The sequence below is a fragment of the Nelusetta ayraudi genome, unplaced genomic scaffold, assembly GCF_046127955.1.
Source record: "Nelusetta ayraudi isolate G7.1 ecotype Tasmania unplaced genomic scaffold, CSIRO-AGI_Nayr_v1 ptg000004l, whole genome shotgun sequence".
NCBI lineage: Eukaryota > Metazoa > Chordata > Actinopteri > Tetraodontiformes > Monacanthidae > Nelusetta > Nelusetta ayraudi.
In genome coordinates this window covers 6201277-6228083 of record NW_027466054.1, presented here as the reverse complement: position 1 = coordinate 6228083, position 26807 = coordinate 6201277, and the positions used below count along the sequence as shown (strand labels likewise).

Below are 26807 nucleotides of genomic sequence, written 5' to 3'. Positions count from 1 at the left end.
CTGTGGCGGCTGGTGGCGCGATCTGTTGCTCGAGTCGGAATCACTGAGGGCAGCGCAGCAGAATGGGGGCCCATTGTGGAGCCAAACTAATTACATACAGTGGGCTCCCTGAGTAATGGCAATGACACGGGACATCAATACAGCCGCGGTGGCTCGTAATAGAAAGCGCTATTGTTTTACTGTGAGAAAAACGGCCGGCATCTTCCTTGTGAAATCCATTCTCCTGCCTTGTTTCTGCCCCTCGTCGCCCTCTACAGGAAGTCGCTAATGCCCGAGAGTCTTCCTCTCTCTCGTCACATCCGCCTCTCCATTGTTCAGTCGGGCTGAGCCGCCCAATGCCCTCTGAGTCAGAGGCCCGTCTCTCTCTCCATGCCTTTACAATGGCCGTGCAAACTCGGCTAAATCGCCCTTTGACCCTAAAACAGCAGTCATTTCCTAAAACTCCAGTGGCAAAGACCCAAAATAACCCATAGTTGCGCAACCGGGCCGCACAGACACAGCCGAATTACTGGGGTTAGGGAGCATGCCATCTGTTGATATCAATATGGAATTATGGGAGATTCCGCATGATGACTTTACATTTATGTGTAATCTGTGGTGGATTTGGAGTTTTAGGGCGCATGGCTTCTGCATTCCAGTTCGAGGTTTTTATTTCAAACTTTATGAGCCATGTTAAAGTCCAGACCCGAGCAGCAGTTAGTGCCATTTATTAAATGATCATGTTTTTGTTTTTTTAACCAGTTAAAAACTGAGTTAAAACTCAAGAACGACCAGCATTGAGTCACTGGATTGTAAATCATCTCAGCTAATCAATTATGTGGTTTCTTAAAGAAAAAAACAGAAAATAAAAAACTTGTGCCGGTATACTGAGGGTAAAATCAGAGAACGCAGACAGCAAAAGCAGTATTTAATCCAGTATCACAGACTCCACTGTAAAAAAGTGCTGTCTCATATCTGAAACTATAGAGATAATTGAAAGCGGCATTGTAAAATGCCAGTCCCGAAACACAGAGCAGTTCTTCTTCTTTATTTCTTTTTTTTCCCCTTTTTTACAACAAACATATTCCCCCCAGAGGCATAAATCAGACCTACATAATGTACTTTAGCAAAGTTGGCTGACACACAGTTTATTGCGAACACTGTATGGATGTAGTGATGTAACCTGAAATGTTCCAATGTAAATTTTATACGTAATGTTATATGTAAGTTATGAAACATATAGCGCCACTGCAATAGATTTTGGACTGAGATTCCACTGTTGCCACTTATGACCAACTCCAGTAATTCCACAAACCACCAGTTGCCCTGTCTCTGGTCAAAATACAAACACATTTGCTTGATAACAAAATGACTCAGTGTATTCATGATCTATGACTGATCCGTCGAGCTAACTTTGCCTCAGACTTTGCTGTGACTCTCTTTTTAAGTTGAATTGGTCGGACATTATTACTTTGGATTCTTCGCCAGGTTTTTTTCCTCTTTGGAGCTGTAAGTTCAAAGTTATCTTGCACCAGGAAGGAACTGAAACTCAAATCCAGGCAAGCATTGGAGCTGATGATCTCCTCACTGCGCTGTCCAATGCTTGCTTACTGTTACCATGCGACTCCAAATATATGGTGCCCCCATTTTGCTTAAGCAAGCATCAGGACCTCAGGGCATGAAACATAGACTACCAGTGTAATACTCTTCAGACAGAGACTTTTTTCTCGTGTTGCCATTTATGACCAATTCCACTATCCACCAAGTAACACCGAGCCGCCCTGTCTCTGGGCCAAATACAAAAACACATTGGCTTAATTCAGGCCGCTCTCTTGACAACTGTTGACGGTGCGATGACGGAAAAGCAGGCCGCTTCAGGATTTAATGGAGAATTTCCCCTCAGAGGTGGAAGAAACGCTACGATGCGCCGCTGATATCTGCATCGAGTTTTCGTGGCCGCCGCCGCATCTTTAATCTTCTCTCCTCCTCCAATTTCCACCTGTTCGCGTAAATGATTCCTAATGAAACCCCCCACGTCCCCCACCCCACCTTTCGCCCCCCCCCCCCCCCCCGCGCTTAGATCAGCCACGGACTTGTTCTCTCGCTGTCTCGGCCCCTGCATTCGTAGCTTTTTGTCCGTTCCACCTCTCTTCCTCCATTGATCCCTCCTTTGTCGGCCAGCTCTGTGTGAATAATGTATGCCGTGTTAGCGCAGGAGCGCGATGCCCTAACTTATCTCCCGCAAATGCCGTCGATTCGGGTGTTTTCTCCTTTCTGCCGGTGTGTGGTAACGGTGAAAAAGGGGGTTACGTGATTTTTTTTTTCCACCCTTGTGTACAAATAAATACATGGAAGCACACGCATGTACACAAACGCAAGACGGGGCTGAATCCGTCTTTGTTGAAGGCTCTGCCCGTTGAACCGTAAATATTTTGTTTACGGGCCGCCCATGCTGACTAACATACCCAATTACTGCACAGCTCTGGCTTAGAGGGCCACAGAGATAGCGGCTCTGACACCATGCGGATTAGCGGGCAGGTTGTTTATATTAGTAGCTGCAACGGGCTGTGCGTTTCTTGCCGAGGCCATCAGTGATGTTATATTTAGTCCACCATAAATTAACACATTATACTCTCAATATGACACCACAGCTCGAGAACCCTCAGAATCACACTTAACATCTCCTTACATCTCCTTCATAAAGTTGACCTAATCAATTAACGCTTATTTTCCAGAGCATTTAAAATCACAAGAGTAGGAGTCTAAGGCCAATGATACTGTCAAGACTTAGAAATATAAGGTGGTTTCTCAACAAAGTTTTAACGAGTCCCCCAAAATGGCATTCTGTGAGCTTGAACAAGTTTGCCCAATAAAGTGCGCATTGTCGACAACGAGATGATAATAATAAAACAAACTATTGAACTACTCAGTTATGCAACTATTGGACATGCAATGCTGTGTCAATCCACTGCATCATTTTTTTACATGATAAATTGCAGATGATTCAACAACTAAATCTTTATATTCTTCAGCCACAGGGTTTCGGTGATTATTCAGTCAAGGAGGCACATAGCACATAGGAGGCTGCAATGTTGATTCTGAAGGCCGGATTTCATAGAACCTGACAACGCAAGCTGGCTGAAATATGATCGGATAAAAACTCAACCATAATACACAAAAATGGAAGTTGTGCCACCAAGTGGATAATAGGACATAAAGAAAACAGACTATGGAGAGTAACTTCATTACCATTATTATGGGAAAAAGCTGGGCTTGTAGTCAAGACTGCCCCAAGCAAAATAACTAAACAGAAAAAAAATCACCAGTATCTTTTTTAAATTCAAATTTGCTTCTAAATCGAACATCAACCGCAATTGCAACAGCAATCTCTTTTCAGTAGCTCAATAATTTGCTGCTTTGCTAACTATTTTCAACCATTAAAAAAAAAAAAAAAAAAAAAACCTTTAGGAAGAAGCAAGTGTGTCACGCTGGGTGTCTCAAGCAGGGCGTAAATATGCAGCAGCTGGATTCTTTTCCGTTATTATCTGTCATTGTATCGTTGGCTGAGTCTTGATCGGTCTTGATCAAAAACCCAGGGTCCGCCCAGTCCGAGACCGAGACAAGAACGAGTAAAAATGCGTCCGAGTCCGAGACGAGACCCTGGAGAGTCTCTGGGGACCAGTCTTAAGACCAAGACCAATCTCGAGTACTACAACACTAGTAACAGCAGCCATGCACCTGTGGAAATCCCGCTAGCGGTGCCAAGTGGTCAGCGGCTACGAAACGGAACATCCGAGGCCCAACTAGCACAGCGTTGTATTGCTTCCAGTCTACCCCCTCTGTTAACCACGCAAGCCTGCTACCGTTGCTTGGAGCCAAGAGGCGCGCAAACAAACCCAAGGGCGACGTCACTCACAAGGCAACGTGCTCAACGTTGAGGCTGACCCCTGGTGAGATGAGAGTGCAGAGCACACCCTGGAGAGACGTTGCGCAGGAGAGGAGTGTGGAGGCGGGACACTGCTGTTGCTGCTGCTGTTGCTGCTGCTGCTGCTGCTATGGGTAGCCAGCAGGGAGAAGGAAAACAAGGGGGAAGGTGCAACGTAGACGAGGCGCCGAGAGAGAAACTAGCATCATCTGCGCCTTTTTGTAACGGAGCCGACTATTTCCCCGCCTCTTACCAATAAACGTCTCAAGCATCTGGTGGTCAACTGCCGCCCGTGTAAATCAGCCGTGAACAGAGGGAGGGAGAGAGAGAGAGAGAGAAAGAAGGACAGAGAATGAGAGAGAGAGAGAGCGGGAGAGAGAGTGCTTTGTTAGCTGTGAGGTGGCAGCGAGCAGAGAAACGGGAGTATTATAAAGTTTGATACCCTGACATGTAAGTGATTTAATTGCACGCGGGAGAATGGGTAGCGCTCTGCCACAGAACAATCTGGAGTCTCATCATCCCTCTCGCTCTTCACTCGCGACACAATAGAAGTGTCTGCGTGCAGACGCCCTCCCTCCCACTTGTATTTTCTTGTTGGTTTTTTTTTCTCCTACATTTTCTTTCCCAGCATCAAACTCCCCGGAATGGGATGGGATGGGACGGGACGGGCCAGGGGGCGGTGCACCCCCGCAGGCCCTCGTCGACAAGCGGGACGCGGGAGGGCGGGACGGGCTGACTTCAGACGTCATGTTTACAAAGCGCGGCCGAACAAAATTCCACACATGGCGCTTTTTATGGGGTCATTACGAGGCAAAGCACACAGCGTGCGTGCATGCGCGCGCTCGCCGCAAACACTAAACAAGTAATCACGAGCGAAAAATGGCCTGTGAACTGTCTGCCTCTGGTGCGCGACTGGGTTATGGGGCCGTTCGCACAATCTGGATGGGGCCCATTATTCACGTCGCGCCGCACATTCACCACGTATTACGGCGATCTGTCTCTATTGTGGAAAGAAATGACAGGGTCTTCAGTCGGGCGAGCTCGAGTAACCGCCCTCCGCCCGTCCCGTCCCCCCCCCCGTCCCCCCCCCCCCCCTCGGCCCTTTCCCCTCCCCCACCAGCCCCCCCCTCTGTGTCTTTGCAGGACCAGAACATCCGACCGCCACTGAGATGTGATTCTCTGGGAGGTTTTTGTCAATTTTAGCCCAACAAAGCGAGCGAGCGCCAACAGGTACGTGAGCCGTGCACGTGTATGTCGGGACAACAGTGTTTACACATTGGCAACGTGCACGGAGTCGACACCCCTTTACGGCGAATTCTTATTCATAGCAGGCTCGGTCAGACTCATGAACACACCCGGTGTGTTGCTGTGCTTTTTTGCAGACTCTACAGTACGTTTTTATTTATTTGTTTATTGGTTTATTTTGCTATAGACTAAAATACCTCTCCCGGTGTTTTCCCCTGAGGTTGCCGCCCCATCTGCGGTCGAGAGCGCCCTAATTGGCCCCCCTGAAAAAAATGCATCCTTTAAAAATGCTAATCCAATCAAAACGTGAACCTGAAAAAAATTGAAAAAAAGAAGAAAAGAAAAGCAAAGCAGCCCAGCGTGAGAAGAAGAGGTGGGGGAGCAGACAGCGTGCATGCTGTCAGCCCCAGAGATGATTAAACACTTTAGCAACTGGCCTTTTTTTGGCCATTTGGGAGGTGAGGGGGTGGGGGGTTAAACCACAGACCCCCCCAGAACTCCATCCGCACGCCAAGTAGCTCACTACAACTTATTTACAGCGCATTTACAGGCTGCGCCGGACTTGTAAAATGTCAAATTTACGAGCTCCTTTTTAATTAGAAATACTGTCTCCCGGAGTCGGCCTGATAAATTGCGCGCTCAATTTATTGACGACAGAGGAGGCCGCAAGTCCTCGGTTATCGACGGGTGGCCGGGGCATCCCGGGATAAAAAAAAAAAAACGAAGACTAAACAAGCAAACAAAAAAAACCATTGCGTTCCTGCTGCACAGGCCGCCCCCGAGGCTGCACGTCATGCAGGATTATCATTTTAATTGATTCAATTGGTTGATTTCAACAGGAATAATTTCTTTTTCACCACCTCCTTTCTCTTCTCTGCGGCTTCGCACGCTGTTGGCGAAGATGGTTTAGCTCTATCCGTTTAATGGTGTGGTGGGGTCACCTCAGATGACCTGGCTTGATTAAATAACCAAGACGAATTCAAGGGGAAATAAAATAAACATCATTGGAGAATGCTGAAAATTTTAAAAGCGCAAATATTTGATTCTTTTTAATTTAACCTCAGCAAAGATTGCGTTAGTGTGGTGAATTAATGTGCCTTGTTATCTGTTTGTTTTTTTTCCCCCTTCGTCGCCTGAAGCTAAAACACTTGCTGGCTTTTCAGTGTGACTACAATTTGAGAGTAACTATAAATCCTACAACGTTGGGATAACCTCTTTGTGTACGCACCTATATGCTGGGATGTAAAAGGCCGATTAGCTGACTGTGCACTGTAACAGTATACAAGTGTTTGTCTGTGTGGGTTGCCAGTTGATATTTTGCCCATTTTGTCACACTTTCTGTGCACTTCCTTCCTTCCTTCCTTCCCCCCTCGACCCTCACATGATGACCACCGCTTGCTTTTGAAATCTGGCTCGGCGACGCCAAGGCTGCGTTTCGTCTCTATTTCACTGAAACAATGGCGAGAAAAGAAGGAACGGGAAGCGAGACACGTCGCTCGTCAGATTTTCTTTTTCTGCGTGAAGCAGGTGCTTCCCTGACTCTCGCGTGTGAACACGGGCTTCGTCCAGCACACCCACAAAGTGCGGCGCATGTTGAAATCCAATCCGAATCCGTTTCATCGGCTGAAACAACAATGGCATGTAAAGCGCTGTGCACGTATGCGCGGGAAGATAAGCCGATAAACGCTTATCTGGATGTGACGCATTCTTGCCAGCTTGGAAGAGCGTAATGCTTGAACAGGAAACGAGGCTGAAGCTGAAATTTCCATTTTCACACCTCATTCCGAGCTAAAGACATTATTTAACTGCATTTATTTCATTTATATATTTAAAGTATCCATAGATTCTTGTTTCTTGTTTGTTCTTGGTATTCTTTGTTTTAGTTGTCCCAAATATGAAAAATTAATTTATACAGATAATTTAGTCATAGATTAATATTAATGAGCCCATCCCATCTGTAAAACCCTCTTAAATGCAAAATGCACCTGATCTCTCTCTCTCTCTCTCTCTCTCTCTCTCCCCCTCTCCCCCTCTCTCTCTCTCTCTCTCACACACACACACACACACACACACACACACACACACACCTCCCAAGCACAAGCTTATTGTCTTATTATGTGACCTTTGCCTTGAGTGCGGAGGCCTTTGTCCTAAAACAATAGGCCCCATATTGTAAACCACACCAGTCAATGCCGTCCACACAGCTGCCAGAGAGACGGTGCAGACTGCTCGGGGTCCAAGTTGAAGGCTTTGAGGGCGGCACTTGTGGCGCATATTCTGCGTGCGCTGTTCTCTCTCTCTCTCTCTCTCTATTTTTTTGTCTTTCTCGTCTAGGCTGTCTGTAGGATGCAAGTCTGTTTCCCAGAATTAGCAGATGGGCCTGTGCAATTAGACTCAGCCGTCTTCCCCTGTGTGCACACATAGCAGGAAGGATGCACACACACGCAGGCGCGCACACACGCACGCACAGACGCAGACAGGCACACACACACACACACACGCACACGCACAGACGCAGACAGGCACACACACACACGCACGCACGCACGCACACACACACACACACACGCGCGCACAGGGCTGGGCATGAGGCAGATGTCTGGAAACGTGAGACCTGTGTTGTAGGAGGAAACTGCGAGATGAGAGGAGTGGCAGGCCAAACATTAAACATCAATCGAGAGGGCTGATCAGCTGAAAGAGGCAAAAATCTGTCTTTGTGAAAACCTGACACTGAGCTTTTTGCAGTGCCGCCCTCCATAGCAAGGAGTGGGCGGGCAAACTGCCGGCACAATTTTATTCAATTAATTCATCCATTTAAATAACCTTCATAATTTGTGCCGTTTGACAAACTTCTCTTGGCAAAGTTAATAAGAGGTAATTAAAGGGAACCCCCCCCCCCTAAAAAACATAGTGAGATTTTTTTTTTAAATGTCGGTAAACAAACCGATATGGAAATTCTTATTAAATTATTATTACAGCTTTAATGTTGAGCTCAAAAATCTCCAGTCACCTCATGAGGTCACTCACGGTGCTGCACTGGCCACACTTTAGTTTCTCAGAACTCTCTGAATTCTCTGTGGATCCAACAATGTGCTGGGAACATTTCTCAGAGATTCGGCTCCATATTGGCAGGATGACGTAACGTCAGCGGCTGCAGAGCTGTCGACTGAGCATCCCCTGGTGCCAGTCTGCTGCTCCCCCACGGAGCCGGAGGTGGTCCTCCCGGCTGTGGTTTGCGAAGTGCAGTTAACTCACTGTCACGTTCAAGATGCCCCGTTTGAGGCGATTGCAACTTTGTGCCGCGGCAAGTTCTCCTGCTGAAAGCAGCCATCAGGAGACGGGCACAACGTGGTCAGCGGGCTTTTGAGGCATTTCAACAACACTCAGCTTTGTGCTGAGAGGCTCGGAGTGTGCCGGGAAAATGTCCTCAGCGCCGCCGGCCTCTGCTGCGGTGATGAGGCAGAGTGGATCCGTGCTTTCATGTTGTTTCCACCAAATTCCGACCGGAGTGTCCTCGAATGTCACAGCAGAAATCGGGTCTCAGACCTGGCAACCCATTGTCCAATTTTGGGGCAGTTGTGGCCTCAATTTCCTGTCCTCAGCGGACAACCAGTGGCAGCAAATGTGGTTTCCCGCCGTGACTCATCTCTGCTGCGCCTTCGAAGATGTTATTCTGCATATCTTTGTTATTCCAGTAGGTTATTTTTTTGACTTATTGTTGCCTTTCCATGGTCTCTGTCTGGTCCGCTTGTTCTCTCTTCACACAATCAAGGCAAACTCGAGCTGGGCTGATGTACAAGTGACGTGCGCCACCCCCTACAACTACATGTTAAATGCACCCTCTTAATCGGGTGCTCTTTTTGGAACTGCCCCAATCCCTCAACTCCCCCTCTGCCAGTCAATGCAACTGTTATTTCAGCTCCTCCTCCAATCCAGCACCCACCTCCAGGCTCCGGGATTATGTGTGTTTTCCTCATCACTTCTCATATTCTCATATTAACCTGTCAAGGGGTTTGTGATGTATGTTTTCTCTTCCCTCCCCACAACGTCAGTGTTAACCTGCCGCGGGGAGCGATAAGCTCAGAACCTCGACAACAAACATGTCATATGTATTTGCTGCTACAATCAACATTTCAATCGTGAGTTGTCTGACTCACCTGCTGCTCACTGGATATTTCCTCTTTTGGGGACCATATTCTGTAAACCCTAGAGATGGTCGAGCCCAGAACTCCCAGGAGACCAGCAGGTCCTTAAATGCTCCGTCCAGCCCGTCTGTCACCAACATTGACGCCACGTTTGAAGTCACTTAAATTGCCCCTCTCGCTCGGCTTACACCCTAGCAGGTCGTCTCCACTGTGGCTACACCCCTCAATGCACCTAGCTGCTGCCAATGCCATTGGACGATGAGCTATTTGCATTAACAGGCAGCCGGAAAGGTGAACACGAATGAATTGTGAATGAATAGTTTATTTTGGTTACAAAGCACAATACTGAAATTTCGTTCATTCAACTGACAAAAAAAAATAAAAGAAAACTTACACACAAATTTGCACAATATTTTCTCTCACAAAATGAAGCCGACTCTGTAACCAAAAAAGGAAATAGGCTGAGGCCGAGGCTTATTTTGGTCTCTCCTGCACAACTCATGAAGTAACCCAGAACATCTGTAATACAATGAACATAAAAGAACACAGAAGTAAAAAAAAAAAAAATACCCAAGTATTTTTTTTTCTCCACCAAATCAGTTCAGTTGGGAGAGTGTGATATTTCCATCGCGGCTCCCTAAGCTGTTCCAGATGGGTAGAATGCACAGAATAGCTCCTGACTGCGCGCTAGCGCCTCGATTAACCACACCAGTCATGTATTGACCTGCGGTAACGGATATGCTCAGAGGAGACGAGTCTGTGACTTAAAGGTCACAGTTTAAAATCTGAGTGGTAAGCTGGCTGCAAAAAAAATCCTCTGCAGTTTAAATCCCTCAACAAGCGCCATGAGGGCCGCGACCCCTCTGCACTTAACCTTTAGCCGCTCCGGTGCCGCGCCTCGGCACCCGATAGTGCGAGACTGCGTGGCTCCGCCGCGCTCGCAAACCCAGGTGTGACTGTGCTAATGTGTGAACGCGGTGCAGCTCCCCCCCCTCCCCGCCCACAACACCGCCTCTACCTCACCTCCCTCGCTAAAGCCATTCATGCAAACATGAGCATGGGCTTCCTCGGTCAATGAGCCTCGTGCTAAACGAGGCTCATGACTCAATGGCCTGCACATGCTGTATTTTTGGTTTTTTTTTGGTTAGTATTCAGGTGTTGAGTGCGTTTGAGGTCTGTACCGGATGGAAGTTTTGTGTGTTAAATTTTGGGTTATTGTAAAAAAGAAGAAAAAAAAAAAAGCAAGTTTCGGTTTAGTTCCCCCCTTCCTTGACCGTGTGTGGTTGCCAGGTGTCTGAGTATCCTGGCGTATTTTCTAAAGAGACCTGAGCCCCAGATGGATTCTTTATTTCTTTTTTTTTTCTTGTTCACAAATCAGACAGGGCAACAGGGAATCGGCCACACACACACACACACACACACACACACCCACACACACACAGACATGCGCACACACAATCGCGCAGACACTGACGTAAATGCATGAATAATGAATCTAATGCGCAGTGCTTACAAACACAAACAACTCCACCTGAGTGCAGTGGAAAAAAAAAAAATCCCCGCTTGCACGCTTGGCAACAGGGAAACGGCCCACAGAGATGCTCTCTGTCAACAACTTGGAAGAAAGCAGCTATTTAGGGCGGCTGTATTCCTGGAAGAATTAAGGCATCTTATTTGTGCGAGGAGCCTGAGAAAACAAGTTGAGGCAGCCACCGTCGACGGCCCCCCCGTTTCTCCTCCGCCTCGTTGCCGCATCGCGCTCATAAACCAACGGTAATTGCGCGAATTGCGGGGCTCAGTATACGTATCGGGTCTAGATTTCCTGACGGGCTTTCGTGGGGCGACGCAGCAGATGCAGACGCAGATGTTTCGCCTCTGCGTGTCTGTTTCCCAGTTCAATTACCCCCATCAAATACTGCAGAGATTTGTTGTCACAATTCGGTACCGCAGCGAAGACTGGAGTGAAAAAAAAAGAAAAAGAAAATCGTAAAATCATCCAAAGGCTGCTCCAACCCTTTCTCTGGCAGTGAAAACCACTCGTAGCTGTTCAATACGTTTCGATATTTTGTCAATTTGTTCCACAAATGTCAAAGCCCATACGCTCCACCGTTTGCATTATGTAACATAGCTTAAGATGCCTGACACGGTTAGACGTTGCATCCTAAACTTGCTGGTTAACACTGTGGAAGGGTCCATGTTGCCATGCCAACTTGCACTGCTGGTTTTATATTCTAAATTAATTTTTTAAATCTATTTTTATATATATATACATATATATATACCTGATAGCTGATTAAATCCTTGGAATTTACTGCCTTCTGTGCGGCTGTTGGGTGACGGTAAAGATAGAACCCCCGGTGGGACCCTTGTGTCATCCTCGCGTTCAGCTCGTGTTTTTCGGAACTCGCGTTAGAAAATGTGAAAGAGAGTCAATGTTCAAGACTTCCAGCCGCAGCCTGAATACGAGATCTGAGCGGCAGGGCATACATTTTTGATCAAATAGCCCTCGCACTGCTCCGTTAAGCATTGATGAGACTGGTTTTTCTTTTGTTTGGACTTTGTAAAGTTGGGGGGGGGTGCGGGCGTAAAAAAAAAAAAACAACTTAAGTATTCTCTCACTGTTTTAATATGAAACAGTGTAACTGTCATTTTGAAACTCAGATCTTGTTGGAATTTCGCCCATTTTACGTGGCACCTTCACGCCGCACGGCTGCCGCCTGGCGTCGCAACGATACAAACCCAGAATGTGACGTGTAGCAAGAACCGAAAAACGGCACACGTTTAAATCACCATCACAAAACAATCTGTTGCTCGGCCGTGCTGCGCCGTCTGCTCCTTCAAATTACTGGCTTTCCAATGCATCCGCCTGCTCGGGGCTGCTGATTGGAATACATCAGCACACCAGGGACATGAAACTGCAATAAGATCCAGACCTCCGCCCTCTGCATGATTTGAATTTGAAATGATTAGGTTATTGATTTGGGTTATTCGGGTCTCCCGCCTTGAGATGATATTGTAGCGCCGCAATCAACATCGCTGACATTTAGCACTGTGTTTACCTCCGCTGTCTCCATTGATTGCCTCAGAATCACCGCTCTGTATACATCCTGCCGGAGCTCATTGTGTCGCCTGGCTTTTAAACGCTATTTTTGGGGATTGATGCAGCTTATCAAAAATGCAACAGTTGCGGTTGGCGCCGGCGCGGGGAAATAACCGCCTGGCCCCACAATCACGGAACAGCGGTCACGACAGCCTTGCATTTCAAACACTGAAACGCTGAATGTCATTATGAGGATTGTGGATGCAATAGCAGTAGAGGGGAGGGACTATGAAGAATTGGTATCCAACACACGATAGGACAGGTAATGGCATTTCTAGCTTTTTGGGGGTCTTTTTCCCCGCAAAAGATTGATGTGGGTTTGGAACAGAAATCCTGTGAAAAGTGCAGCCTGGGCCCAGCAGGGAACAGTAATAAGTCTACAATTCTCCTGTTTTCATGTTAAAGACACAAGTTTTTGCACCTTGTAACTGCCGCTGCTCTTCCACGCATCCCAGCGCACTTTGAAAGAGTCTCCTGAACTTGAAATGTGTGATGTTGTCTCAGTGGAGGAGAAATGCAACGTCTAATATAAAAGGAGAAGAAGAAAAAAAAGCGCTGGCTGAGAAATAATCTGGAATCACAGTAGTCGTTTGTCAGGAGACGCTGCGCAGCTCGCAAAGTGGCTGACAAGAGACTGAAGTTCTTCAGCGACACAACTTGACTCTCTTTGAGAAAGGTGCAGCTGGATGGATGCCTGCAAGTGCATGTCCTGTCCAGGTCTGTCCACGGTCCCACTGCCTTTTCCTTAGCAGTTAGACAATCCAGCATTAAGTGGCTCCTTTTATATTTATAAACCACTGTTGGTGCTTATGCATTATTAATTTATGAACAGGGCCCAGTAAGCGCCCCAGAAAGGCCTTTGTGAATAAATATTTTAGGGCTCTGATATACACAGTTCATATCTGCTCTGCAATGCATGAGGTTTGGTTCTAATGTCTTATGCAGAAATGACGTTCTTGTTTTGCTTCTCTCTCAAAACTGAATCACCAAAGTTTAATTTGCCGATCCTGGGGAGAGCACGCAGCATTTCCATCCATCCATCCATCCATCCATCCATCTATTTACCGTGCACTCGGGGTCGCAGGGGTTGTTGTTGGAGTCCATCCAAGCTTTTTGGTGTGAAGGTGGTGTTGCATCCTGGGCAAGTCGGCAGTTCATCGTAGGATCACACACAAAGAAACACTCACACAAACTGATACACATTATTTAGACTTGCCAATTAGCCAACCTTGTTCATGTCAGGCCATTGCACCACTATGTCCCTATTATATGTATATATATATATATATATATATACATATATGGAATGATGGAATGTGTTAGATCCAATGCCTGGGAATCTTTCCATCTTCCCTTTTTGTTGAGCACCAGGCGAAGGAGCCTGAAATAATTGGAGCTGAAGAATGGCAGCCATTTTTAATCCTTGCGTCTTTTTTTTCTTTCTTTAAAGAAGCATCTGAGGAACGTGCGCCGACATTGAAGTTGCGTCGAGAGCGACATGAGATACAGCACACAAAAGGGGAATAAAAAAAAATAAAAAAAGAGCCAGCGGCACAAAAGAACAGTCGAGAGCCAAAAAACATGGCTGCGTGCAGGATAATGGCAGGGGGAGGAAAATAAATGGCGGGGAGGGAGGGCGATTAGCGGGCGGAGGATGGGATAGGAGGGGAGGGGGCAAATGGAAGGAAATGAAAAACCTGACTAAGGCGAGTGGGCGACGGATGTCGGGGTGCACACCCCCAACCCCACCCCAACCTGGCCTCTATCATGGGAGTTTAAATGGAGGAGGGTGTCGCGTCCTCCCCTGATCCCGAACGCAGCATCACTCAGTGCTGAGGTGGCTGTTCTCAGCACTGTACACGCCACCTTTTCTCCTCCCTCTCTGTGTTCCTTTTTTTTCTCCTCTCTCTCTCTCTCTCTCTCTCTCTCCCTCGCTCACACACACACACACACACACACACACACACAGTCCCGGCACGCACAAACTTTGCTTCTCCTCCCTGCCTCTGGCTCTGAGGCGCCGGCTCTGACGGATCCGTTGTGACAGTACTGGGTTCAGAGCGCAGTGACGAAGAGGAAGAGAGGGGAGACGGCGATGGCTGATGTTGGGGAGGGGGTGGGGGGTAATGAAGGAGAAGGCAGACGAATCAAAGGGGAAAACAACAGCGCTGGCAGTGGAATCAGCATCGCCGCGTCTCCAGCTGACATAATTGATTGTATCAGAGGCAGTTTTGTAAACCATTTACTTCCCCCCTTTTGGGGGTTACTCAACTCCACCGCCACCCAAGACTGAGAGACGATGTGTGTGTGTGTGTGTGTGTGTGTGTTTGTTGTGCTGGGCGCTCGCCGGCCGAGTGTTTGGTCGGGCTTTTTCATTAGCTGGGAATTTTGTCATCACACAGGGCCATTACGAGAAGAGTTTTGTAATTTGCTACTTTATCAGCAACAGTTTTGCATCAGCACCCTGCAACAGATAATGACCCAAGATGCATAGAAAGAAAACTCCGTACTAGAGAAAATATGCCGCTTGTTTAATTTTGGTGGTAATTGCCTGCTGAAGACGTGCACAAGAGAAGTTTTCTCCTTCCTGCTGCAGCTGCAGCTGCTGCTGCTGCTGCCACTAAAGGCTGTTGCCAGGGCCAACGCATTGGGACGAAATTAGATGTTTTAAAATCAACCTCGCCTTTGTGGGGCATCTGCATATGAGGTAAAATTACATACATTTGTTATACGTGTGCTACTATTACAACCGTGAGGGTTTTGCTCTGTTCCTCGCAGCCCCTGTAGCCAAAGACAACCCGCGTTGCTGAGGTCAGATATTCTCAAATCAATTTTTCTTGGCTCAGTTGTAACCTCCATTTCAAGGTCAAAGGCAGTGATGGTTTAGTGGGAGTACGGTCGTGTGATGATGTATTGAACATATGTGTTGTGTCAGATTGTGCTGCATTTAGTTTGGAATTTTAAGTTATGTTTAAGAGCCAACAACAATAAAGCTAATTAACGGGGGCTTGACACTGCATCACATTAGCTTTTTTAAACTGTAGGGAAGAAGAAGCAGTTTTATAGTGAGTCTGTGAATTAACAAGCTAACTCTAGCCCTTTTCCCATAAGGAGCTGTCTAAATATTATATCAGAGGCATGTAAATTGGTCCGCCAATAATCTGCCTCTGTCCTCCTTGGGCCACCCTATTAAAAAGGCTTGTGCTAATGCTAATGCTAATGGCTGGAAAAATAAAGGAGGAAATGAAATGGGCAGCAAGACGTCGATGCAGAGAATATAATAGCTATACTCTCTTCTTCAGTGTTGAGTTTGGCCAGCATGACGTTGTTTGTGGGATGGTTGGACCATAAGTCGATGTGTTCGCCTACGACTCCAAATCATCCGTGTTTAAGGGTGTTTTAAGGCCGTTCAGCATAGAAAGCGTAGAAAGGATATTGTTAGTATTATTTGTGCAAATTATTTTCAGCATAAACATCAGCGAAAGAGAAAACGTGCGGTGCTGTGTCCTGCGGTGAACGGCAACAAAAGAATCTGTTTAATATAAATAAAACATAAACATGCCGATTTGCTGACATCTTGACTTTCTGTTTCCAGCCTTGACGCAAAGTGGCGCTGGAATGCTATTTTCCATTTTAATAGACAGCCCATTGTGAATGTGAACGTCCCCGGAGCTGATTTATCTCCAGAAATGACTGACCTCTGAAATTAAATTATATGTGAGTGCATTCGCATATATCGTGTTTCTGATAGGAGCGCGGAGGCTTAATTCATCAGCTGTCACGGTGACAGCTCCCATAAGTTATGGACAAAAGCTGGCTGATAAGTATGAACTTGGATAAATACCAATGTGCGACGTTGATTTGACTTCTAAATGTGACGCATTGGATTTTTTGTTATTATGCCGCCAAGCCTGATCATGTCCAGGCAAAAATTTCACACTTTCACTGAAATATTTCAATTAAAATATCTCCAATGACTTTGATGTCACTCTGTCATAGTTACAGTTGGTATTTACAGTTGGTATTTTTAATTAATCGTTCCAATCATTATTATACCATTATTCAAATACCGGACATGTGAACTCTCCCCGTCAGGGTGAGGGAGGATTGGTTGGCAACTGTTGATGATGTGATTCGTCATAGCTTATCGCAACATTCTTCCCCTCCTTGTCTTATCTTTTTACATCACCATCAGAAAGATAGATCTTTGAGGGTTGTTATTGCAGAATTTGGATGTGGAATCGCTAATTTATTCAGTTTGTGGAACAAGAGAGCTTTGGTTGTTTTTGGTCGGCACAGCCTCACCTCCTCTGCAACACTTTCTCACTCCCTCCTCCATCACCTTCGCTTTATCCCCATCTAGTCCTCGTCCTGCCCCCCTCCTACTCATCAGCTCTCCCACTTCTTTTTCCCTCCTCTTCCATCTCCCGAATTTCTCCCGCTTTGGCCGTTCTCCCCTTGCACATCTCCGCCCGCCTCGGCCCGTCTTGTCTCATGAGGGAGGGGAGGGCGTGCAGAGTTGATTAGACTGGAGCAGAAAGTTCAGAGCCGGCCAGGACGGAGCTTGGTGTCTAGCCGGCAGGCGGTGTGAAATCAAAAAAAAAAAGAAAAAAAGGAAAAAGGGAAAAAAACGTTGGTGCCTCTCGGTCGAGGTCGTTGGCGGTGGATTTCCAGGGTGGGTTTTGTGCATCGGATTTCTGCGAGCGTCCTCAGAGTAGCCAAAGGCAGCCATGCGGAAACAGCAGCGGTCGGTCAAAGCCGCAGCCTCCCCAGACGCAATTCTCTGACGGGCAGAGAATGTCTAACATGGAGGGAGAGGACGAGGTGCTCAGCAAGGAGCTTTGAACGATTTAAATGGGAAAATGATTTTAAAGGGAACAAGCAAGGGCTTTTAATATATATATATATATATATATGTGTATGTGCATATATGTATATATATATATATATATATACACATACATACATACATACATACATATATATATATACATACATACATAGTTATGAGACCATCATCATCCTAAAATGGCAAAAGTTATTTTTTTCATGAAGACGTTTTTTTTCATCTTCATCGGATTCATTTTTTTGTGCGATGTAAAAAAAAGGCAGAACTGTTTGTTATCATTGCTGTTTAATTCATGCAGCAGAACTATTACTGTTTATATTGTTCTTATTGTATTCCCCCTACAGTTTAATTCACCATGAACATTTATTTTATGATAGGAGTGGACTATGTATAAGCCCTTTTTTAGCTTCCCTTCCTTCCCAGCACTGTAATTTACATTACAAATACATTGTATTTCTTCTTTTTTTTATATGGTGCAAATAAACTAAACTCAACCAACACATTATTCCTAACGCAAAAATGGGAGTTTGCAGCGCACACAGCCGATGCCAGTCTTTCCTTTTTCGCCGCGGACCTTGAATCGAGACCACAATGGCCAGACCGTAGCGTCCAGATGTGGGGTGACCTATACCTTTAAGGCTACACTCTGCCACTCTGCAGATATTTGCTGTGGAGCCACACAAAGGATTTACAACCAGTGCGCTGCAAAATAGATTGCAAGCCGGGCCACTTGTCTTCGGGGCACAATGACAATTGTGCGCATTCCTTCAGTGCACCAGCCCCTCACCCACCCACACACACACACACACACACACACACACACACGCACCCGTGTACTCCCTGTGTGTGTGTGTGTATACTGTACATGCTGGAAAATGGCCTGTGGGAGCCGCCGTGCCGCCTCTCGCTGTACCAGCAGAACGTATGAATTCAAAACGAGGGACAGGAAGCTGAGCCGACTGTTTGTCTCGTTGCGTTAGGATTAAGTCACGACAAACATGTGACACGGGTTCATTATTAATGGTGATTTTAATGTGGTCCGAGGGGGCTTGTATGCAAACTGCCCCGTGCCACCAAAACGCCCGGGCGCATGTACGCTCGGTACGAACGTCGCGGTCGCCGTGTCAGGGGAGCGGCAATGTTGTGGGTCGACAGTGTGTTTTCCCTCAGCAACCATGAACCCCCTCAGCCCCTCACCCTCTCCCACACCCCCCGACTCACATCAGAGGTTCTGCTCCTGCTAATCAGCGTCCACGGGGTCATCGCGGCGGAAAAAATTGGGTGGGTGGAGCCCCTTTCGCTTTCAAATCCCTGATTGGGCTTTTTCGAATGTGTCGCTACAAGTGTGCGTGCATGTGTGTGTGTGTGTGTGTGTGTATGTGTGTGTGTGTTGCCATGTGTGCGCTTGTGTCTCGCATGTCATTAAGGGTCAGAGTCCAGACTCCCACCAGGTCTCACACTGATTAGTCATCTCCTCGACACACCACCAAATTAGCTACCTGAGTAGCAACATTTTGGTGTGCGCGTGTGCTTGTGTGTGTGTGTGTGTGTGTGTGTGTGTGTGTGTGTGTGTGTGTGTGTGTGAGTGTGTGCATGCACGCAAGCATTTGAAAGAACATGGCCATGGTCGTTCTCATCAAAATCAGACCAACCTGTCTGCCACGACTCACACACACCCTCCTCTTTCCGTCTATTTCTCTCCTCTGTCTCTCTCACACACACACACACACACACACACACACACACACACACAGAAGAAGAGAGGGAGGAGCAGTCCGCGGTAGTTTAACTTATCCCCGGCAAGCCAACTGGAGGTAATTTACTGCAGTTTGGTGGACATAGCATTTCAGTGAAGGCTTTGCCTTCTTTCCACCTGCCCCCCCCCGCCGGACCCCCACCCACCCCGCGGTTTGTTTCCCCTCTGTCAGAACAGAGAATGAGCGACTGACGGCATTAAAGAGGAAGACCGGGGAAAGGGAGCAACAAAGCTGCGTGTGACAACCCTCACCGGTGTGTATGAAGAGTGTGCGCAGGTGGACCACGGATCACAACCTTTCAAAGGGTGGAGGGCATCATTAAATATCAGAGTCGCTGGCGTCCGTCCGTCAGCAATTATTGGGCGCAGGGCGCTGCTCGTCTTTGCCGTCGTCCGGCAGAGACACGGGGGAGAAAACACCCCGGATGCACAACCACACAATCGCACAAAATTGCACAAGCAACACCCGGCAAGCGCCAGTGGCGGCGGAAGAAGATTAGCTCACCGTGAAAAGGAAAAACACACACTGACCAGCAGTCGATGGGAAAAATTGAATTAGCAGGGTTTTTTTTGTTTGTTTGTTTTCTTTGGCCGCTTCTACCAGCTGTGTGAGGCTACAGCACGCTGCCGTCTGTGACGCAGGTGAACGCATCAGACCGCAGGTAGTTGTTGTTTCCTGTTGTTTCTCCAAACATGGAAGGAGCGAGCGCTTCAAGCAGGATCAATTTACTTGTGACCAGCTGGGAACGCCCAGTCAAAGCTGCAAAACAGACATTTGGCTCTCGAGGTTGGAGAGAAAAGTCTAGCTGTCAAATGTTTTGAATTGATAAGTGTTACTCAGGCAACCACATAATAACTGTAGGAGTGTTATAAAGCAGAGATAATCTATTTTGTACTTGCAAGTGATGCTTAAGTTGGATCCTCATACTAACAATGTAAACAAGGTGTCACTGGGAAGTGATGAAACGCTGGTGTGGGAAACAGAAAATTATTTATTTCAAACAAAAAAAAAATCAGCAACTCCAAACACCAAAGCAGTCCTCATGGTATGAACTATAAACCAATTTAACATGGGAGACTGAAAGTGATGATTGAAACAAAAACGAAACAGACAACAGCCCTGGACTAGACAACATATAGCTAAGACAACGGCCACAACACAGACAAAGGGAGACAAAGACTATTTATACAAGAGGGCAGAAAGAAACACAGGTGAGAACAATCAAGGGAAGGAGCTATAATGAGGCACAGGTGAAAATCATGGGGCAACAAAAGAGGCGGGAAAGCAAGGAACAGGAAGTAAAATACAGAAAACACAGGAGGACACAAGGACAAAACGTTCAAAATAAGACAGGAAACGCTAAAATAGAGTGTGACACAAGATGGGATTTTTTTCCCACTCGGCTGTTGAAAAATATGTTTGAAGGTCACTGACCACTGGAAGATGACTGAAGTCCATTTAAAAGGTCCAGATGCCCGTCACAGAACGGTCCGGGGGCCATATGGGGCCAGTTAAACTTTTTAATCCGGCCCGCCGTATTTGAAGAAGTTATATGAATAGTAATTAAGGTCTAGAGCCGTCTAATAACCCGACTGGCATCCGCTAGGAAGCCTGCGCAGACAAGAGCAGAGGGGATATCGCAGCAGCGAGGAGCCGGGTGGTCCCCTCGACCGGTCCTCTCGCTGCTGATGGTCCATGTCAAGCGCATTTCGATGACTTAATAAACCGTCGTGTTGTCCCATTTAAAGCCACGCACCACATTAAATCACAAAAATGATAATCGCATTTGTAGGGTCGCCATCTGCGAGTCATAAACACAAACTGATGGGTGTTTCTCAAGTAGTTTATTCAACTGAACCAGTGTTTTTTTTTTTGTTTTTTTTTTACTTCTTTCCATCCGCATTTAATCCTTCAGTTTATTCAACAGAGACAGAAACATTCCAATCAAACATCACAAAACCGTCCGTCCAAATCGCCAGCGCACATTGATTGGGTAAACACTCTCAAATTCCCCCCGCAGATGAAGGATATCAGTGTGTTCGGTTGGGAAACACTTTGAAAACCACAGTTTACATATCAGCTCTGTGCTCTTTAATGCGTCCGCATAGGAGAGGTTACACGCACGCACGCACACGCACACGCACACACACACACACACACACACACAGTATGAAAACATTGGAGAGTCTCCGCCCGGGGACCCAGGGACGGGAACATCTTGTCAGCGATACATTTCCACCAGCGTACGTGTCAGTGGTTGTGTATGTGTAAGCATGTATGTGCGCGCCAGCGTCGTGTTGTTGCGTGAGTTGTGTTGACTAGGTAGCCCAATCTGGTCAGCACTCATTAGTGAGAGGGAGAATCCTGCATGAGGGGGTGCTGTGACAGGTATAGGGCTCTCGTTAGGGTGACTGGACACACACACACACACACACACACACACACACACACACACACACACACACTCTAGCACACAAAGAGGAATTATGTGTAGGGTCAAGCTGCCTCTGTGCACTGTAGAGGCCCAACATCAATTAGTTCATGGGTGCAGCCGATGTAATCTGGGTTTGTCGTCTCCTCGGTAACGGCCCTCGTAATGCTGCTTTTTTTGGGACATAAACTACGTCACCCAGCCAGGCAACACACACAGTTGTCACCCACATTTTTGCACCACAACACTGCCGACTGCCGAAGAGCTTCAATAATTAACCCTGTAAAGCAAATAAATTAAAACAAATTTGTGGAACGGGGATGTTAATTAACATCTATATAAAAACGATCACATTTTTGTATTTTTTAAATGAGGTGTTTCTGTGTCGCATTTGATACATTCGGTGGGTTATTTTTTTTTTACGTTTTTCCTCACAACAATTCAAAATGTTCGACTCACAAACGTTAATAACATTTTATAAATGGCATTTCAGTTGTTCATTAAGTCCTCAAAAAGTGTCTCTTTGTGTTTTAGTGGAAATAATGTAGATTCCATTATAAAACGTGGCATGGCCATTTAGGTTTTTTTTTTTTATATGTTTACTTGCACGATTATATTTGTTACAAACATTTTCGGTCATGTAAATTGCTTCGTAAATATGCAGTCTCGTAACTCAGACAATGCTTCTTTGACAAAATTCTCTAACAATACTGTACACACGTCATTGTGTACGAGGTCTCACTCATTTGATGCAAATGGTTTTAAAGTGTTACAAGTAGGTTTCGATGATTCTAATTCACCTTTTCTCAACCTCATTGTGAATCTTTCATGATGATTTGAGATTCAAATCTGAAATTTGGAGGCATACAAGTCTGAAAGGGAAGTTAAAAAAAAATAAATACTGTGTTTTTTTCTGTTTGTTTTATTTCTGGTATAATCAGCAGCAGTGTGGAAGGAAGCATGGCAGGTAAAAAAAAAAAAGTTCCAGACAGGAGGACCTAAATCCAAGGACGGAGATTTGTTTATGTCTCATCTGTCTTGTTAGTCGGCGTTCTTGCTTTTTAGCCGGAATGCTTCCAGTGAGACACAAGTGGCAGAATTAGGGTGCGTTTGACATTAGACAGGGCGCGACAGTGACATGCCTTTTTTTTTTCTTTTTTCTTTTTTCTTAAACAGCCAGTGGCTCCAGATACGTCATATGTTCGGGAGCGAAAGAGAGCCTCGAATGCACCTTCAGATGATGTAAATGCACACGTATGTTGTGATAATCGGTGCGGCCTTGTTTACTGACCACGTGTTGGCCACCCGGGCTGTTGAGGTAATGAACAGAAACCGGTTAAAGAGAAACGGGGCCTCGCCTTGGGCACTGCATACATTATCTGAACATATGGGAGTGCGCGGCCACGCTGAACTCTCAACATGACTTGTGCGTTTTTTTTTTTTTTGTGCGCATTTGTGTGTGTGTGCGTGCGTGCGTGCGTGTGTGTGTGCGTGTGACTTAAGTTTCTATCTGAGCTGCTCCAGGCTGTCACGTCACCATTGTCTGGATATAAGAGGTTAATTAAGCGACGGGCGAGATGGCGGACAGGAGGGAGGGTGAGGGTGGGGTAGGGTGAGGGTGGGGGAGGGGGGAGGCGATTGATGGAATAGCTTTTGAATTATGGAAGAGTGGAATGCTGCGGCTGGTGGCGTCCGGCCATATGTCAGCGCGCGCCTCCCGCGTCCCCGCAGAGACAGCTGGTCAGATTGGCCGTGCTCGAGCGAGTTAGGGAGCAATCAATCAAAAACAGCCGGGGCGGCGAGTCCACTTGTTTAAGTCGGTGAGGTATTAGGGGAGAGGGGGGGGGGCACATTAGAGTCTATTGTGATTCTATCGCTTTGGTGCCATTATGGAGTTGTCAGGAGCTGTTAGCCGACTTGAAATCACTCTGCCGCCAACTGGACGGGCTGATGCTCAGAGAGGAGACGGACGTCTGGAAGGGTGTTTTTTCTTTCTTTTTCTTCTCGACTTCTTTTTTTTTTTTTAACCGCTGTTGCGATCGACGGCCGACCGAGGAGGCGGCAATTTTTATTTTCAAGAGATTCCTTAGGTTAAATTGGAGCCAAGTGGAGGCCACGCTTCTCTCATATCTCTTCCCGCCCGCATCTTTGCCTTTTCAACTGAGCCGAACCGTGGCCTCGTCCCAGCTTAAATAGTTACCTTCCAGTTCAAGCAAAATCGTTTTGTTTCCATTTTCAGGTCAAGATGGGAGTCCCCCCACCTGCAAAAACAAAAAAAAAAAAAAAAAAAAATCTTGCTAGAGCATGCGTTGGATTTGACTGGATATTCCTGCGATTTTAAAAAGCGACGCCGTCTATTTCACTTTTAAAATTTAACCCCCCCGCACCCCCACAAAAAAAACCCCACAACATTTAGGCTCCCTGAGAAAATCAAACTGGGGAGGATTTGGCTTGACCTCCTGAGGAGACCACAATCAATACTGTGATTCCCCCAGACGACAAGCGCAGCTCTTGTCATTGTGTGTTCCTCCAGCGTGGCTCCGCTCCCAGAGACTCACATCCGTCAGTCTGCAGCGGGCCTTCTGGGTATTTCTGCAACTGTCTCTCGCTCAAGGCAAATGCATCATGCATTTAAAGTTGTGCATCATTTCTCCAAATAAATGAAATCTGGTAGATCGTTTTATACAGTACATGTATATATATATATATGTATATATATATATATATATATATATATATATATATATATATATATATATATATATATATATATATGTACCAGCGGTTGTAGCTCTCCAGAAATATCTAAGGCAAAAGCAGCTATTTACCTTCACAGTATGGCGGAGTGGAGATAGCCGCCTATTGTCTCTGTCTCCGCTGGGCTAAAAATGATAGAGTCACGCTGATCAATAGTCTCTGTTACACATCATTTATTTCCCAGGGCTCGGCCTGTCTGCCTTTCTCCATCTGTCCCTGGCTGTCACAAAAATCTGGAGCCTCTTTAAGTCACACACACACGCACGCACGCACACACACGCACACACATCACATGCAGCACTGAAGTCTCGTCCCCTGTTATTGTGACTCTCCAGGAACTTAAGAGCAGTGGAGTTTATGAACAGAAATGCGGTGGCCGCGGCATCGGAGCCGATCGATGCGTCGCGCAGTAATAGATTGAGTTAAAACTGAGTCGGCCAATCGGTTTCGCCGAGCGCCCCAGCGACCAATTGACCGTCGCCGGTCGCCGCCGTAATAAGCGAACGAACGCAGCAGATGAAGAAAATCGCGCTCGGTCTCGCCGCCTCGCAGACGGTGGTCTTATTAATAGTTGACTGCTGATAGACCGTGAAATGAACAATTAGACGGCGACATCAGCGCGTTTCGCACTGTGATGCTGATGCGTCGGACGAAGTGGGTTGTTATGCAAACATTAAGGGCCGTTTGGCAATAACTCCGCCCCTTTTTCCCCAGCAAGGCCACTTGCCGCTGAGCGCTGGTCCTGCATTTCATCTGCACAATCTGCACAAAGTAGTCGAAAGCAGCGTTTCTCAACTGGTGGGTCGCGGCCCAAAAGTGGTTCGCGTAGCTTTGATTTCATGGGATTTTAAAATATATGCATTTACAGAGAGAATTTTGGGCATTCATGTTGGACTCACAAGTCAATTCAATAATTTCAATGTATTTAGACATGATAGAACGAAGGTGGGCTCGCGTTTTTATTTTCATGGAATAAATTTGGGTGAAAAAAATGTGGGTCCTGAGAGTCCACCAGTTGAGAACCACTGCTGTAAACTACCCTGAACTCAGACACACATAGGATGACTTTTGTCAATGCATGTGGCTTCAGTTTGAGAACTTACATATTTACAGTATTACAGAATAATTGCGTGTTTTACCAATCATTTCCAGTATTGCCTGACCGGACACGACACTGGACAAAAAAGAGCAACAAAAGAGGACACAATAAAAATTTAACATTATACCTCACCAATCACTATTGCCTTCCGATGCTCTCTAACCAGTCTGTCCATTGTGACCTCTGACCCCTGACACTGATGTTTTCCACCCTCTATACCAGGAGTCCCCAAACTACGGCCTGCGAGCCACATCCGGCCCACTGCGTGTCTCTGTCCGGCCCGCGTGAAGGCTGTCATAACCCCCCCGCCGCCGGGACGTTAGCGCTATTTCGAACCAGATGGTTGTGATGTCACGATGATCCCAGCAGATCTGCAGTTTTGTTTATATTAATGAAGAGCTACAGCTACCCCTTCCGTTAAATTGTTGATTCTTTCCATTGATGCTCGGCTTTGTCCTTGAGAGTCGCAGACGCCGAAGGCGTCTCGCCGCAACGAGCAGGAAGATTTCTTCGCTGAATTTTGAATTGCGCCTGAACGAGCGCCGACGGGTGCGAGATTACACCGCGTTGGCCGCGATGCTGCCTCTGCTGTGCCTTCTTCAAAAAAATAAAACAGAAAAAAACATCCCATCATCGCGCGCACACTTATCGACGCGTCTGGTGCTCGCATCCATAAAACGAACGCAGATGAATCATTAAAAAGAAAACTGTTGAGAAGCTGCAACCCGAGTGTAACAACCCTCTGTGTGTGTGCGTGCGTGTTTGTTTTGTCCATCTGCAGGCCTATATGGTGTCAGCAACACTGAGCTGTGACAGAAGCGGCTCACCACGAGGCCGTCTGGGCCCAGCGGGAAGCACCTCCATGCTGTTCACTTCCAGGTCAACCTCGGGCGCCATGTGGATCAGATGCCTCCTCCTCGTCTCCACCTTGTGGGCCTCCGTGGCCGTCGGTAAGCAGCACGCCGGCTGAATAGCCAATCAGGGACCTCCGTCCAGCCTTCGGGCGCTGTGTGATGTAACTGTTGAGCCAGACTGCAGCGCCGAGCCTGCTGTTGGTGGGTCGCAGTGACATGCGATGCTTTCCTCCACCGCTCCTCTTCATATGGCTTAAATTAGAAAAAGAAAATGCTGGAAAGAATCAAATTCGCTGGAACGTAATTTTTTTGTTGTTGTTTTTTGTTTTTTTTAAATAAAGCACGGCCGGTGGCTCAGAAGGCTAGCTCAGACTGTTTAGCATCTTGCGCTAATTGCAACAGGGCTGCCAAGACGTTCAGCCCGTCAGTGGCAGACACAGGTGTGCTGACGGCGGAGCAACGATGGCTGCGTTCCTGTTTGGCTGTTTCTGGGTTGTGGAGCTGTGCGGTTTGGCTCACCGTCATGGCCTGAAATGAGCCATTGGAAATATTATCAAAAGCTCCAATTTTTTTCTTTTCTTTTCTTTTTTTCCCTGCTCCTAAAAGTCCAAAATGCCTGGAAAACAAAACAAGCTGCGTTTCATCAGCGGTGCCTCTGTGTTTCTG

At 46.7% G+C, this 26807-nt stretch overlaps 1 protein-coding gene across 1 annotated transcript in view; it reads left to right on the top strand.

The window, feature by feature from the left end:
- adgrl3.1 (adhesion G protein-coupled receptor L3.1) overlaps positions 1 to 26807 on the top strand; it is a 139701-nt gene that overhangs the window by 10945 nt on the left and 101949 nt on the right. Inside the window, exons 2-3 of the mRNA XM_076031163.1 lie at positions 5025 to 5134; positions 26069 to 26237. Of these exons, the coding sequence (XP_075887278.1) occupies positions 26075 to 26237 (163 nt within the window). The 5' untranslated portion in view covers positions 5025 to 5134; positions 26069 to 26074. The remainder of the gene's footprint in view (positions 1 to 5024; positions 5135 to 26068; positions 26238 to 26807) is intronic.